This window comes from Lonchura striata, chromosome 3 (assembly GCF_050655825.1).
Source record: "Lonchura striata isolate lonStrDom1 chromosome 3, ASM5065582v1, whole genome shotgun sequence".
NCBI lineage: Eukaryota > Metazoa > Chordata > Aves > Passeriformes > Estrildidae > Lonchura > Lonchura striata.
Window position 1 is genome coordinate 39,452,804 of NC_140705.1, and position 17,401 is coordinate 39,470,204.

Below are 17,401 nucleotides of genomic sequence, written 5' to 3' on the forward strand. Positions count from 1 at the left end.
GTTTTTATAGCCCAGGCTCTGCCAACACACAGCTTAAAACTTCCCCAGTGTGAGGCATGAGTGGATCCTTCCCATTGAGTAGTCCCAGGATGTGCAGCAGTGCAAACACTGGGGCCAGTTCCTTGCCCAGACCACAGGAGAGTCACAGGCACCTTCCAGTGAGCAGCACTAACAGGAGAAGCTCCACATGGAGCAGAGCTTCCTGGAGTTTTGTAACAGTACTTGCAGAGATGCTGACATGTCAGTGCTGCATCTGCACTCAGACACTACCATCCCTGCAGAGCTGCTCCCCTCCTATCCATTTCTCTTAAGACCAAATGGATTCACATGTCAAATATTTCTGTTTTGAGTTCTTGGTGGGCAAATGGAGGAAGTGTGAGCCTGCTGTGCCAGTTGAAGCCAGCCTTTCCTGGACACCCACAACTCTGCTAAATTTAGCTTATGAGAAAGCTTTTGATAGTAAGTTGGGGGGTATTTATTTTCCAAGCATCTCAGACCATATGTGATTATACTATAATCCATAGATGACCCATACAGTCGTCTCAAACAGGAACTGACAGGAAAATTCTTTGGGTATGGAATTCTTAATTCTGTTTTGCAACATATCTTGTAGAAACAATCTGGCTTCACATAAATTCTACTCTGTGGACCCTAGTATCAAAACATCTCTGAAAATATTTAGCAAATATAGATGGCTTAAAACCATGAAAGGCTTGAGGGAAATTTCTGGCTGAAAACACTTAAAAATCACTCATTTTTGAGTGTCTGTGCAGCTGTCTTAACACTGCTTTCTTTCAAGAGAATAAACCTCTACTATTCATTGTAAAAAACAATATTAAATGAAAATCAAACCTCTGTGCAGCATTTCTTCCAAGGCCTTGTTTGTGCTCAGAATCCTTCAGAGACTGTGTGATTGTGGGAATCAGGCTGGTAACCAAAGTCTGATCCAAGACTGCCACTGTTTCCAGTATGCTGAAAACCCGATGATCATAGACAGCAGTGTAGTCCTGGATAAACTGCCTGAGGGGGATACAGGGGCATTTAATGCAGGGTCAAAACTAGATGCAGAGAACATGCCAACAACAACTGAAGAGTCTAATCATAACAAACAATCTGGCTGCATAGCAATTTTCATATTGTTTCGCTGGGATACTCTACCTGGAATACTTTCTCTAAACAAAGTCATGTTTTTGAAACCTAAAGCTAAAAATTTCACATATTTATTTTCAAGTAATTTGGAAGATTCTGCTGCTGTTTCAGCAGTACTGCCTTGTTCCAGAGCACTTTACTTCGTAATGTTTGTGAATGCAAAACTAAACCATATATTTCTTATTTAATAAAATAGTTGTAAGAAAAAGACTAACAAAACAAGAGTTTTAGATTCAAATTTGCAGAAAAAATGTTGGCATTTCATATAAAGCTCCCCTGGATCTTAAATAGGGCAGACAGACCATTGGATTGAAGCACATCCATTTGCTGTCCTGAGGATCTGAGGACTTTAAGGCTCACAGATTACATTCAAATCAAAATCAGCATCCTAGGGGTGACACATGAAAGTGAAGTATCACATACAGACTGACATTCCCACAAATACTCATTATTTTTTCAGTGAATCTCTCTCAGTGCTTTCACCTAGGCCCAGCCCAGTACAACATCAGTGCTTAAGGTTTGCAGAATGTCTTTGAGTGCCAGGTCATGCAGCTTGTCAACTGTATACATGCAAGGTACAGGATTAATTTTGCAGAGCTATGAAATAAGGATAATTTACATTATAATAATCTATTATTGTCACAAAATCAAATTAAAAACCCTAAGCTTATTATACGACTATAACAAGACGCACTACAAATTAGGCACACACATCTTTCACAGCACCATCAGCATTCCCAAGGTGTTTTTCCCATTGCAGGAGCAACACACCTCCCTACTCCCTCTCAAAACAGTACCTCATCCATGAGGAAGCAGCTATGCCTCTCACTTCTATTTTTCTGCTCTGTTTTTTTGGCAAAGCTGTGTTCAAATCCAGTGCCAAAAGTACCATTACTAAAATACCATAAACAAGCAACAATGCAGCATGTTAGGATAATTAGTTATTAAAAAAAACCCATGTTTGCTGTCAATTGGCTTGCAGCAGCTTTGCTGCCAGTTGGCATATTTTCTGGTTACCTAAATACAGAAGTCAGCTGGGTGGCATGTTCTCCTCCTGACCCTGCTTGGCAGCCTTCTACCATATACTGTACAATGTCTGTAGATATTTTTTTAACTGCAAAAGAAAAATCACAATATTCACACAGAGCTCTTGAACTGACCATCTGGAGAATGTCTTTCATGAAGACAAAAATTTTAAAATGAGGGAAAAAAGGGGTTTTAACTTTCTTTGATGCAAGTGAAATGATTGTGAAAGCACTTAGTTAGATTGGCTATAAAGAACATAATGAGTCATGGGTTTATGGAAAAGTCTTATTTTCACCACCATTATCCTTTAAACAGATTTTTAAATACACTATGTTTTTTTAAAGTTAAAGCCAAGAGATATACATTTAGAGGAAATAGAGGTTTTATTTAAATGTAAGTTCTGTTTATATTCTTTAAGCATTCCTATTAGATTCAAAAGAAAGGTCATCACAGCATTATATTCTGCACAAAGCTATGTGCATCTACTCCGTACTTTCAGTGGTGGAGATTGTTCTGAACCCTCTTTTTTTTAAGGGAAAAAAACCCTAAAAAACCCAACAACCTTCCCCACTATTTTCTCAATAATTATTTCCAAATAAATACCCAAGTTGCAAGATACAGCTCTTCCTTTATAAAAGTGGAACTGGGCTCTAAGGACTTTGCTAGAAGGGTGTGGCAGAGCAGGCAGGGAGCTGGTGGCTACAGCAGCACAGGACTTCCAGCTCATTGCCCTGCACATTTGCAAGGTGGGTACTTGGTTTTTAGCTGATATGGCTGTGATGGCAAAAGAGGGTGATGACTGAGGCAATTTCCTAAGCACATCTTGTCCCTGAAACTATTATAGACCAGATTCAAACAGTACTTTATCAGAGAAAATTCCCAGGAGACATCAGAAGTGAATCCAAATTTTGCTTAATACCTCTCTAGCAGCAAGAAATTGAAAATTTGAGCTCAGGTATATTCGTTATACAATGGTGGGGTGAAAAGAGTGCTTCACTCTTTAAGTACCTAAAAATAAAGATGTTCTTGCTACAAAACAAAGCAACCTAAAAGAAGAAAGAAGGCTCAAAGATACCTTCAGAGAGCAACATGCTACTTTTAATCCATTTATAATGCATCTATGGGGAGAACATACACTAGTCTTATTTGGTCTCAAAACTTTAGGTGGAAGAAAAGTGCCACAATTGCTAATGGAGGAGATTATATAGGAAGGATGGGGAAAAAGGAAATACCTTCAGATTCCTGCTAAGTTGATTCGTTTATTAGAGAGTTAAATGAGGCAGGACTTCTCTGCCTGAGAGGCAGAAGTCCCAGAACAGTTAATGAAAAAAAAAGCCTCATCCAGTTTAGCTGGCCAGATTGCTTTATTCACCTCATCTGAGAGTCTTAAGTACTGGTATGAAAGATGCTCAGCAGTGCAGAAATCTTGCAGGCGTGGAGAAATATACTTAAGCAAACAAACAGCTCACCTTGCAGCTCATTAACCAGTAGCAAGCACTTCAACACGGCTGGGAGAACCAAGTCTATGTCACACAGTTCAAAGCTCTGGGTTCCCTGAAGCACTTCAAGAATGAAAGCAAGAACAGAGGCCAAGCGAGGAGGTGGAGCATGCCCTTTGAACTGCAGGTAATTTTCCCTGGGAAGACAAAGCAAGCCGGAACAAAGTCTATGATACGGGTTTTTTTTCCCATGCAATGCAAGCACCATATACCTTAAAATAACTGTTATTTCAGCAGGAGGCCTATTACAAAGATTTCTATCTTTATCTAGGCTTAAATAATGACTTCTATTTATCTTAGTCATAGCAATGACTCCCAGTTTGTCAGAGGACAGTGATATCTTCTGATTCTTGGTTCAGAGAGGAGTGAGAAATAAGAACCATCATAATTACAGTTAAAAACCCAAGTGTGACTATTAAAAGCACAACACAAAGGTAGCTTCATAATATAATTGAATTCATGAAGGAATCAAGATTCTAAAATCCTAAACCAACATGCATAATACAGCTGTTATTTAATTACATTATTTAGCTTTATGTGCTTTTGTAAACTGACAATCATACTTGTGGTAACAGCTCTGCTGTTACACTGGTACTGATATTTGATTTTTGTCAACAGTATGTTGTAACAGGACAGCCAATGACTGATTTTGTTCAGAATTAACACACACATCTCCAATATAAAATCTGGCACAAGGATAAAAGGTGACCTGTCAATCTGCAACAAGAGCAAAGTTTAACATAACACACATGGAATGTTCCAATTTTAACACCTTGATTTGTTCATTTTCCACAGAAGAATACAAGAATATGAACTACTGTTGGTTTGGCGCCACAAATTAATAGAATCTGAAGACAGTAAGTTTCTCAGGTGAAAGAGAACACAGCATTTATTCATCAGCCAGCAAGAACACTCCCAGAACCTTCAAAAAACATTTTAAGATATTTAATATTAGGTACTGTTATCTACTCAAACAAGGCACATATGTTGGCTGAGCAATGCATCAATTAAAAACCAGCATCCTTATTAAAAACTCAGTAAAGAGTGCTTCTACAGCTTTCAAATGAAATGTGACTTTCAGAGCTCTGTGTACTTCATTGCACCGCTTCAGAGCACTGGTGTGCCTTGGCAAATGAAAGCTGTGACACCCACAGTTCTTGTATCATGTGGTCTGTCTTATTTAACATTAGCAACTCTGAAATCTTCTGTCTCATTAATTATTCTGAAAATTTCCCACAATTTTTTTTTGTGTGTTCTTCCACTACAACAGCTGTCTGAGTTGGACAATCCTGATGGTGTGGTTCACTGTCCTCTCTGCAGCAGCAATACATTCACTGCTTTCATACAGCCAAGAGGCAAACAAACTGCACCTATTTGTGTACAGACCCCGTGACTGCCTCATGACCACGCAGCACTTTGCTGCTGTTCTAACACATTCTTCCCAGACCACTAAGGAATGTTTCACATCTTAAAAATCACCAAGTGCTATTATACCTTCAGAACTTTCCACTCTCCATCCCCATGTTCATATATGCATGCACACATTTAAAAATAAGATGACAAAGTTTGGGTATCCAAAAACATGTCACAGCTAAGACTGTGAAATCTTAATTGACTTCCTTAATAGGTGATAATACAGGCTTTACTTTCAGATTGCCTGTCATATTTACCCAAGATCAGCACTGACATTCCTTTTCTGAACAACATGTATACCAACTCTTTAACAAGATCCAAATAGCATTGATATAGGTTTACATTTGAGGGGGTTTAAATCCTTTCCTGACATGGGAAAAAAGTACAGATTGTTCACTACTCTGCAGTACATAAACCCAAGCGTCAGCCTCTCAGCAGCAGGCACAGAGATTTGTAGCTGCTGTTGACATAACGTGAGTGGTGACAGCACAGTGAACAAATACTCTCTCCCTCCCTGTCTTCCTTCTCCCACACCCCCAGTTTTCCATGTCCCCTGGGCAGCTGCACACCTGTGTATGCCTCCCATGCACAGGTAACTGTGGCTGCTCTAAGCACTGCAACTCTATGCCCCTAAATATGGCCTGAGACCCACGCATGATGATGTCTACTGGAGCACAATTTTTCTAGAAAAGGACTTGCTTTTCATGTGACCTCCTGCAATGTATTTTGTTGTGGCCTAGGACTTTTATCCTTAATTACTCTGTCACAAATCTTTTCAATTTTACTCTCCTACTATATAAAAACTCTCCTTCCTTTGCTCCTTGCCCAGAAACTCCCAGGCTCTTCCAAGAGCTACCATCAGCTGAGAGGAAAGCAGAAGCCTGAGATCATGAGTTATTTGTGACGTGAATCTGAAACCTGAGAAAGTGATGTTTCACACCCCACTGGTCCTTACCTTATGACATGCAAAGTGGTCTTGCGGAGATGGAGCAGCTGGGGGGCTGTGATGGAGCTGCCTAAAGCAGAGAGCAGAGGATGCTGCCCGGCACTGGGCGCAGTCGGGGAGGAAGGGAGGAATCGTCCAAAATAATGGCGAATGATGCTCCCAAGGAGTTGATTTAAATAGGCACCCTGTGTTTGGGACTGACAACATATGAAGGACAGGCCCTGTAGGAGAAAATTTTAGAAAATGAGGAATTAAATAAATTTTTACCAATACAGTTGAATAAATCTTTAACAACTGTATGCTAAACACTCTACATGCTGTGTAAACTGCTGCACACAGAGTAACTATGCCTGACAAATAAGCATCACTGATTTGCTGCAGATAGGATGATCTACAAATGAAGACAGAAGCAGGCAAGGCTTAAAAAGGAGAGAAAAAAATCTATCACTAGACTAATATATTGGAAGACGAGCTTTGGGAAATGAAAGTTCCCCTTCAAATTCAAAATAAAACCTTGGCATTTCAGAACTGAGAAAACTTTTGTGCCCAAAAGCTTTCATTTCTGTTTTCAATCCTGTACGTGGTCTAACAAAGTATGTTAATCAGGTCAGATTTAAGATGGGACAGAAAGAATAAATACGTCATCTGCTTGTAAAGGACCATGTGAAATTTCTGTATAAATGATATAGCAGAAAAATGAGCACTTAGAATGGAGCTCCAACAAGAAAAGATTTACTCATTGTATGAACAAATTAGCTTAAATTAGGCACCATTTATAAGGGATTTAGAGGAGGTTTTAAACTTTAAGGTAAGGCAAAAACTGCTGTGATTTATCCAATATAAGTTATATTGATCAAGAGAAAAATCTATAATGAAAGTACTTGCTCAGAAAGTGCTTATCTGAACTCTACCTGTAGTTATAGAACATATATATGGTCCATCCCTGAAAAAAAAGAGTAGTATTCTTACTGGAATGGGTTTCCATAAGAGAAAGTTAAGATCTTGTTTCCTTCCCCCTCCTCTGATTACTGAGAGCAAGAAGAACAAATCACTAAGAAAAAAATAAAAAGGTCCCGCAATCTCCTATCTCAAGGGTCACAGTCAGCAGCACAAACAGAAGCCTCTTGAGAACTCAGTTTTCACAATAGTTTTGTCCAAGAATAATGGTGTAAAACAAGGTCAAGCACAGAGCTCCCTAGACAGCAATTTCAACAGTACTTCAAATTTCCATTAGCATTGCAATCCAGACCCTAGTTTTGGTAGGAGGAGTATCTGTCTGAATATTTATGGTTGCTGAGGTAAACTAATGCCCCGAATATAGGAATGAACAGATCAAGTCAAGCTGCTTTTGTTCTCCATCTATGGAAAAAGTGTATTTTTGTTGCTTTTTGTATAGAAGTCGCTCCCCAAAAACATTTTAATCTATACCTGTCTGTTTGAAAGTGACAGAACATTCAGGGGAAAAAAATGCAGGCTGAAGAGTAGCTGAGAGTCCCACTGAATGGTGAGTTCCCACCTTTGGTTCCACAGTAAACAAATACAGGAAACATGAGGTTTCAAGAAATGAGGTGCCTGAAACTTTCTGCTGTTGGCTCTCTTGAATGCAGATTTGGGTTAAGGGTTTCACCTCACATACTTCTAGGGCTCCTTGATAATTCTGGCAAGTCTCAATGACAAAAAACACTCTTTCTGAACTGAGGCTTTGAGTAAAACTCCAGTTTTTCTCCTCCTTTTGTGTAAATTTATTGTAGGAAAGAGCTTCTGCTGTATCCGAAGTATTAAAAAAAGAAGTCTGCTACTTCTTGGCAAGGAGCAGGCTCAGAGACTGTTAGAGATGACAGACTATTTAGTGTGTAAACTTTGATGTTTTCAGTAAGATATTGCAGCAGGCATAAAGAAGAGTTGCCTGTGCTTTCTGTAGTAAAGCTCACACAAAAAGACACAATATATTCCATAATCCAAATATCTGAACTGACCCTTAAGGCTCTAGACTGTTTTAACACTAAAAGAACCCAGACATCTAGGACAAAGTGTATTAATTTACTGGATAAAAGGGACACAAAGAACATCACAACCTTATAGAGGATACTTGCAGGAATATATGAAGAATGCAGCACCTCTGAAGAACTAACAATGACAGTTGCTAAAATGAGAATTCTTCCAACTGAGGATCAACAAATGATACACAGCATCAATAAGACATCAGTTATTAACTAGTAATATTAAACTAGTTATTAACTAGTTAGTTTTTAAGAATGATCCTAAACTTATTAAATGGCTGCAATAAAAAGAAAATAATATTAGAATTTAGATATCTGAGGGAATGCTGACTAATTTCTGCAGGTCTAATAATTTCATTTCAAAGTGAACCAAAAAACCTAGCCTGATCCTTCATAAAAGCATTTTCATTTTTTGGGTTGAAATAAATTGATTTGGAAACTGAATCTCAAAGAAATTAGAAAAGAACTTGGATTTCTCGCTTGAACAAAAAGGTCTACTGACTTCAGGTCAACACTGTGTTCTTTATTTTGGACTCCTCCTTTTCCTTACAAAGTGCAGAGAGCAACAGACCTGCACATGGTCTGACAACACCATATCCCAAGTGGCACAAGGCATGAGTTACCAACCCTACACAGCAGATGCAAATCTCCAGCTACAATGGCACAATATCCTAGGCAGTGCTGGCCAAGGATGTGATTGCAAGATAATCACACAGAAATTTCTTCTTTTAAATCCCACCAGTAATTAAGCGAGATGAAGGAAGCTACTGTTCAAATGAGAGAAAAAATAAACACACATGAAACTGGACTGCAATTCTGGACCAGAGATTTGAAATCAATCACATCAGACCCCCAGGACAATCTCTACAAAGGAGATGGACTGTAAAGGGTTGATAGAGTTGCTTTCTTAACTGTGCTCTTCAGCCATCTTCTGAGGTTAAGATTTAAAAAAAAAAAAAAAAAAAAAAAGGACATTTTAAGGGGAGCAGAGAAGCATGACATCATCTGCTCTTCATTTTAGCAGAAAGGCAACAGATTCCTGTGTGTGCTCACTGCAGGAACCTTTTGTGGCCAGAGCTGCCTCTTCTGATTTATCTGTATATCTGTAAATCACCTGTGGAGAGCAAAGAGCCGATTAGTGTGGATTACTGGAACTATTCACTGCAGAAATGCCAAGCTACCTAATGATGACTTACACTGTAAGTCCTGCTGTTGGAATAAATCTGCTGTCCACCAATTAAACTTGTACAATTCCTATTAAACACATATTATAATTCACAAAATGTACTAATAAACTTGCTCAAATATCGAACCACAGATGTGGCTCATGGGAGGGCGTTAAGGTCTGATCTCTGACAAATGCTGAGCCTGCACAGAGCTATTAAAATCACTGGGAAGTGTATGGGCCAAGCACTACTCAGAAATAAGCTCTTCTGCCATTCTCAGTATCTAGACAGAAATCAACAAATCTTCTGTATTTGGACTAACAAGATTAACACTGATAAATCAAGCAGGGTATCTTCCCTGTCATCATGTATACAGTGCTTATTCCATGCACCCACACTGTATTCTGTAAGATATATTTAAACTAATATTTCTTCTCCAAAACAAGTTTCTTACACTGCTTCAGTTCTTTCCCATATTACTGATAAATGTGTCCTAAAATTCCTCCAAATCATCCTCCAAGAAATTCATCAAGAGCAATATTGGTCTGAAATGTCCTATGGTAGATTTTAGCAATACACTACCACACAAATCAACTCAACTTCTTTTTGCAGTAGTGAAATACCTATGGTTAAATTTTACATACCTCACTATCTCATAATTAGGAACAGTCCCATACAATTGTAAAATGGCTGTTCATTCACATTCTTCATGCTTTACTTTCCAAAGTCAGTCAATCAAACAATTCTGAGGGTAATTTTTATATCTCAATTAAAATCTTTCTTAGGTCATCAAGTATTATCAAAACAGATGTGCAGTTAAAGAAATAGTACCCAGACAGTAACCCTTTAGGCAAGATAAAAAACCCCAAAAAATAGTTTAAAAGTTGCTAGAGCTAAGCTATTTTAACAAGGCAGCATCAGTGACTGAGTTTGAAAAAAAATCTTGATAAGCTCCCTGTAGAGTAGAGAACAGACCAGCTGCCCAAAAACTGTCAAAAGGCAGGGGTATAGCCCAAAGTTCTGTATAACCACAAAAATAACAAATAAACACAGTCAGTCTGAACTGAGGAAAGAGAAATGCAACATCCAGTCTTAATTAGTGCCTTTGACAATTATGTTTGCTTGTGTAAATTTAAACAAATAAATTTGTAGTTTTGGGGTGGTGAAGGACAGTGAAATACAGCATTAGTTCTGATGAATTGTATAGTAATAAACTACATTGTTTGGAGAGACGGAGCTTTGTATATTGTCCTAAGAGACGAAAATATTGAGGAATTATACAGAATTTCATAAAATTGTGGCATCAATAGATATGTAAAATAAACTGCTACTAGGACTGACTTCAAACCCCTTTAAAGCCCAAAAGAAAAGGATCAAGTAAACCACATTAAGATTAGCTGTTCAAAACTATGGAAAGAGGGAAGTTTTTTCAGGTCATTGCTAGCAAAACTAAAATGTTTTCTGAGATCTGAAGCAGTCTTTTTGAGCAAAGCAGAAGAAGCCTACACTGTAGGAAATGAAGAAGAAAAAAAGATGGACAAAAAAAAGATGGTGTCTGAACTTTTCAGAAGACTAAAGAAAAAAATTAAAAAAGGAAAGGCTGCTGTGTAGAAATTCCACTCAAGAGCTTTTATACTTGGACTACAAATAAAGAACTCACATGTATAAGATGCTTTGCATGGTCTCCAAATTCCTGTTTCTTTATTTTCATGCAACTGTGAAAGGATTAAGTTGTAAGCTGGAGTATTACCAGGGACAGATCTACAGAACAATGCTTGTCTAACATTAGGGTGAATTAAGGCTCCTGCACTAAAATACCAATGCTCTACCTCTACAAATGAGCACCAGGCACAGGGCAGGTACCCAAGAGGGGCCTCACCACACATTTCACCTGCAGTTTAAGTTAGTCAAGGGGAGGTTATTCCCAAAGAATTCTGTTTCTCCATCTTCCCTTCTACATATACTGTTTTATCAGTTATCTGATATGCTCATTTGGGTTTTTGGGTTTTGTTTGTTTTGTGAGGCTAGTTAGTATTTGAGTCAAGTCACAAATTGCTATTCACAGAAGCATTAAAGCAAATTAAATGAGAATGTGTATGGTGGTGAAAGGGAATGAATGTAGCTTTAAGCCAACTATGAAACAATAACCTGAGATTTCAGAGAGTGTCTAGAATCCATTCAATCTCAAATAATCTCAGAAGAGTTATTTTTGTTGTTGTTTTTAAACCAATCATGAAATATTTTTGTTTTGAGTTGATTCTAAATTGGAATTTTCCCACTTTTCCACATAAAAGAGAAGTAAGTATTTTTGAATAAATGAAGCATTTTGAAACACTTAAAAAGATTGTAAACTTCTAAATACAAACAAAAATTAATAAGATACAAAAGTGTCATATTGAAACAGGAAAAATAACTCACAAATTGTCCTCTTTTCTCCTCGAAAGTGTTTATCAAATTAAATAATTACTTGTTCTCTACAAGCAGTGTTTGTGTAAAATAAAATATTTGGTACATCTAGCGTAGCTGAAAAGCACATGGACAATGCAATAGACTGATGAAGAGTACAAAAGTGAGGTCTGGAAGTCAGAATCTGGCAAATAAAACAGGAAACAAGGGCACACACCACTCAAGACTTCAAAACCAACTCAAGTGTTTTCATCTGAAGACTACATCTGTCTGTGCTGGCTCCAGAGAAACTGGCTCTACAACTGAAATACCAGATTAGCAAACACTCAGTCCATGCTAATACCATTGTCCAGATGGCCCTACATGTACACAGCTTCTGAAAATACCTACAGAGCAATAAAGCAAAACATACTGTGCAGAGCATTTCATAACCATATTCACTTCCATACTACATGCCTTCGATCACAATGAACTGCTTTTGAAACTAATCAATTCAAGTGATGTTTACAATGCCACCACTATATTGTTTCACAATACAATCCTGCAAAGTAGTGAGCTAAGACTGCAATCAAAATGAAGACTAAAGGAGAAGGAAAAATGGTAAGCAAAAAAGTCACAAAGATTTACAAGGAAAACATGTCAACTTATTTATTTAAAAATACAGTCTTTTCTCTTTGTCACTAGCAGAAATTAGTCTATTTCTACAGCACCAACAAGCCTTACAGAGTTTCAAGAGTAACTGATAGGGTGAGGGAAGAGTAGGATAATAGGAAGGAAGGCTTTAGTCATACAATCATAAGCAACAGGAACCTGATTTAGCAAAACATATTCTCCAAGTATTAAGACAAAACAGAGGCATAAAACACCAAGGATTTTCTTTTGTTGCTAAGAGCAACAAAAGAAGGGGTATCTCATTTATAACTATCTACAGTTAGCCAAGTCAAAGATGATTTAAAATACTTGTTCTGTCATCTTAACAATTTTCTCACTCCATATTACGATTACTTGATGCACTGTTTGAGAAATCTCTCACATTGGAGACCAGTGTAACCAGTAGGTTGGCTAAAGGTTTTCCATATGCAGTGATGAGACCAGAAGCTCTGAAGTGTACCACAGCACAGCTGTCTGCAACGAGGAAAGCCAAATGGATGGCAATTTTCCTTTCATTTCTTTAAGAAGAAAACAACTTCTCTTACTACTTCAATAAATTCAGTCAATGCTTGTTCTGATTAGGGAAAAAGAAAACATCCCCTGCAATATTTATCTTTTCCTGAAGATTCATTTGTGTGCTGATAATAGAGCTGAGATATTTACCTGGAGATAAAGAGGCAGGCTTTCCTGAATGGCAGAAAGCAAAGCTACAGGCAGCTCCTTGTCCTGCTGGAGCACAGAGTGAGGCAGCAGTAAGCAGTCCACGATGCGAAACAGGAGTTGCTGTGCCTTGGAAGTAGCCAGTATTGGTGCACAGAACTTTACCAAACATCCTGTTGAAAAAGATTCAAAAAATTCCAAACCAATTTACAGTTAAGAAAAAAAAAATTAAGAAAGCCTTAAGAAGCAATTATGTTAAGTTAGATAATCTAAGAGTAGCAAAAGCAACTGAATTGTCTCACACATATGTACTCTTTCCATGGCATCCTGTTAAGAAATCCCAGTCAAAACAACTCAAAAGTCCATTTACAGTTCATCAAAACAAAATACTATATTGATTCAACACATTACAGTTAGAAGTTTTTAGGCACGTGAAGATGCTTTAGGAAAAGTACAGCAATGCTAAAGATAGGATGAGTTTCTTAGATCCCTGCAGAAAACCTAATTAAACTTGATCCATAACCCAACAGCAATCAGCACACATGCACTTGAACATTTACCTTGCTGTGTGCATTCATCCCTTTTACAGAGAAATGCTGCCTTTGCCTTCCCTTTACATTTGTCTAGCACCACTGTGGCAACACCACATCAGCAACTACTCACACAGCCATTTAATGTCAGCAAAACATTAAATACCCTTCAAACTGCATTTAATTTCAGCAGATTAAGAAGAACGAGGGGCAGCAAACTGCATTAAGTCTTGCCAGGTCTTTGTGGGCTGTCAGTTCACAAACTGAGAGCCTCAGAGAACATCTTTCTTGTTTTCAGCACAATAATGTATCACTTGCTCAGCTTTGAGCCAGTTTTAAGACTGTTCTTTTGACTTCCAAAAAAACCCTAAAAAGGTGTTGATGTGTAAATACCCCAACTTTGAAACATCTTTATTGCAGATGAGGTGTAATTTTTCTTGGAAAACTAACTCCATACTCAGAAGTGTTAATACTCAAAACACATATTAAATAAAACAAGATTCTTATGTCAACATTTTCAACTTCACATTTTATTAGAGGCAAGAAGAAGTTTTCTGGGTTAAAAATACAGGAATATCCTGAGGAAACATGTTTAAGACTTTGAAAATAATGGAAAATCAAAAGTAGGCTGTTACAAGATATTATTAATCTATAAAAGTCATTCATTATCATCTCTAAAAACAATGCAAAACAACATTAATATTGTGGAGTGAAAGAAAACACAATGATCAATCATAGAGAAAGAGAACGATCACCTAACAATACTTCTAATAATGTTGTCTAGGTTTCCTGCTTTAAAAGAAACATGGTCATTCCAGCTGAAAGTACTCCTTCTATTATCACTGCTGTGATGTATGGGACAGTACAAGACACAATCTGACTACAGACAGGAGGTGTTTAGATTTGTTAAGTTTTGTGCTTTGTCCTTATAATTTAACAAGCCCACAGAATGTGAAGCAGTGATCGAAATACACTTGATTTTTTTTTTTTCTTTTAAACCTTCTTTATGTTTTCTTAAATAAAAAGAAAGGACATTTTCTTGCACAGAACAGCATGACTGAAGATTAATTGTTCCCTACTGCAAAGAACAAAAAGGACAATACCCATCTAAAAAGGAAAATACCAATCTAAAATTGCTTTCCAAGGCTCCAACCCACATCTGGGTATCTAAAAATGTTTAATTTTATATACATCTTGTATATCAAAGTATGCTGATCTCACAATATAAAAATTAAGTATTTTACAAAAATCTAATTCCAGTACATTTGATGTATCTTCTGCATCTTGGTCATGCTTTCTCTGTGCTCCTTAGAATCATGATGTAAACTGTGTGAGCATGTGTGCATCCAAATCACTATCTCTGTTTTAAGATACATAAAGTTTAGTCTGTTTTTAAAGGTAAATGGGTCAGACTTGTACATTCATTGGTAATTAAAGCACTCTTATTTTTCCACCCTATCAGTGCTTCCACACTTAATGAATAAATACTAGAATTGCATTTTAGTAAGGTACAGAGTGCATGTCAGAGAAGCAGTTCCAAAAAAGAAGTGAAGTACATACTTTAGCCAATTTGGCCACTAACATATCTCCACTACATACCATGTAGCCTGTCATAATACTGCTTAGCACATTATATCCTCAGTTGAAAGGGACCCACAAGGATCACCAAGTCCAACTCTCAGCCCTGCACAGGACACCCACAAAAAGTCACACAATGTCCAAACACTTTTTGAACTCTATCAGGCTGGTGCTGTGACCACTTCCCTGGGGAGCCTGTTCCAGTGCTCAATTCCCCTCTGGGTGAAAAACCTTTTCCTAAACTCCCTAAATCCAGTTTTAAACTCTACCTTACCCCTCCACATTGGCCCTAATCAAATAAGTGATTTGATCAAAGTAACCAAATACGTGATTACCACAGTGTTTTCTTTAGTGAGTCAGGCTATGCCCCATAGCATGGATACCTAACACCAAAGCTGCAAATTGTCTCAATCCACGTGACTCAAAAATTGGAATTCTTTCAGAAGGGTGTACACCTACTTTTATGCTCTACAGGAACAACTCAGAGCTCATCACTTCTGTTTAAAATGAGTGGGCAGAGGAAGGAAACAGTAAGAGACATCATACAAAAAGATTTCATTACCCTCTCTGGGAAGAGTAGATCTACTGTAGGTATAAATTGCTGTAACTTCAGGAACTGCTATGACTTACAACAATCCTCACTACAGCTAAAGAACCAGAAACGAGCTTGTGTCACTGTTTCTGAGTTGGTTTAGGTAAAACAGGTCATTTTCAGTAATGAAAGATGCAAAAACATCTTCCTTTTGAAAACACTGATTTGCAGGGATAATAAAAAAAGCCCCCATAAACGAAAACCACAAGTAAGTTAGACATCATGATCTAGAGAAAATCTGGGAAAAAAATCTGACTGTAGCATCTTGGTGACTTCCTTTTTTCGAACATTAAATAGTATAGAGCAAAAATATATCTGGGTAGTATAGAGGGGAAAGAAGTATTATAAATTTACTGATTCTTTAAAACTATTTCCTAAAAAGATAAGAGGTGTAAAATAATTACCTATGATCCAGTATGTAAGCTGCAGACCTTCTGGAGGTCCTTTTGCCTTCAGATAGGGTTTCACATACTTTAACACATCACCCCAATACTCCAAAGTCTTTGCTACCATGGCAGATTTCTCAGGGAGTGTCTGAAGACCACTGTAAGTTCTACCAACAGCCTGAGAAAACAAAATCATTAAAATAAATATAAACCAGTCTCTCATGAGACTTTTGTGAGTAATTTCTTTTTCAGGACTCAATCTGATAGTCTCTTTTCACTGCAGTTGTCCTATGAAATTAACATGGGGTAGATGTACAATACCTTAATGAACTGGACAAGAGCATTTTTTGGGTCTTGCTTGAAAACTGATTGTCCAACATTAGCCTTTAAAAGAATGTTTTCTACTTCTGAGAGTTTAAAAATCAGTCTTGTCATTTCCGTCAGCTGTTCCATGTAGGCTTTTCCTGATTATTACAAGAGAGCACATCAGTAAATACAGTATACAGTTATGCTTTTAGATTTAATTTAGTCCCAAAATCATGAAGTGAAGCATTATTTTAAAATATCTAAAACAACAAGTATTTGGCAACCAACTGCATCTCTCCAGACAAATAAAACAATTCCAAACCAGTTACTTTTCTGATACAATTTATAAGAGAATAAAGAGTTTTAAGTATCGCTAACCAAGCTGATGAGTTTCTTTTTTTTTCCAAAATATGAAAAATGTGTATGAGAAATAGTGACTGGAAGACATGTTCTACAGATAATGAGAACGACAGTGGTTTTAGAAGAAGGGATAAAGAAATACTCTAAGAAAGCAAAGTATGCAGTGTAAAAAAGGGGAGAATTAATTGCAGCTAGATTCCCCCACCCCTCCCTTTTCTTTTTCTTTTAGGCCATTCACAGCATGATTTCTGACTATTTACTTCAGATTTTCACTTTTTTTAGAGCAGTTTCTCCATGGGGGAAATATAACTTGTCTCCTTGGGAGCAAGTTTTTATTCTTTGCTTCCAAGGAAACAAGCTCTTTTATCTTTGTTTGTGATAAATTTGTCATATGCAGAGCAGGCAAACTATCAATAAATAGCACAAGCAGTGTAAAGAAACACATTTTGTAATTAGGTAAAAGTAAAGGAATACAAACAAAAATACATTTTGTAATTAGCTGAAAATGTTTGCCAGCTTTGCAATATAGCCCCGTTACTGCAAACATGAGGGAAATGTGAGCACTTACCAACTGTTCTCTCAGCATCTGTCTTGGCCAAGGCGCCACTTGGTTGATCGAGGAACATTTGCAAAACGCAGCGAAACCACGAACGTACTGTCAAAGCTTCGTAGGATGTATAGCCCATGCTAGAGAAATCTTCACACAGTGAACTGTGTAGGTGGAAGAGAAATA

General features: G+C 37.5%; 1 protein-coding gene across 2 annotated transcripts in view; it reads right to left on the bottom strand.

The window, feature by feature from the left end:
* Positions 1–17,401, bottom strand: part of MMS22L (MMS22 like, DNA repair protein) — an 88,802-nt gene that overhangs the window by 2,094 nt on the left and 69,307 nt on the right. For both annotated transcript variants that reach the window (XM_085574872.1, XM_085574871.1), the window contains 8 exons: positions 17,237–17,379; positions 16,324–16,466; positions 16,021–16,180; positions 12,920–13,089; positions 6,043–6,254; positions 3,645–3,811; positions 2,167–2,263; positions 853–1,020 (listed from right to left, as the gene is read on the bottom strand). In XM_085574872.1, the coding sequence (XP_085430998.1) occupies positions 853–1,020; positions 2,167–2,263; positions 3,645–3,811; positions 6,043–6,254; positions 12,920–13,089; positions 16,021–16,180; positions 16,324–16,466; positions 17,237–17,379 (1,260 nt within the window). The remainder of the gene's footprint in view (positions 1–852; positions 1,021–2,166; positions 2,264–3,644; positions 3,812–6,042; positions 6,255–12,919; positions 13,090–16,020; positions 16,181–16,323; positions 16,467–17,236; positions 17,380–17,401) is intronic.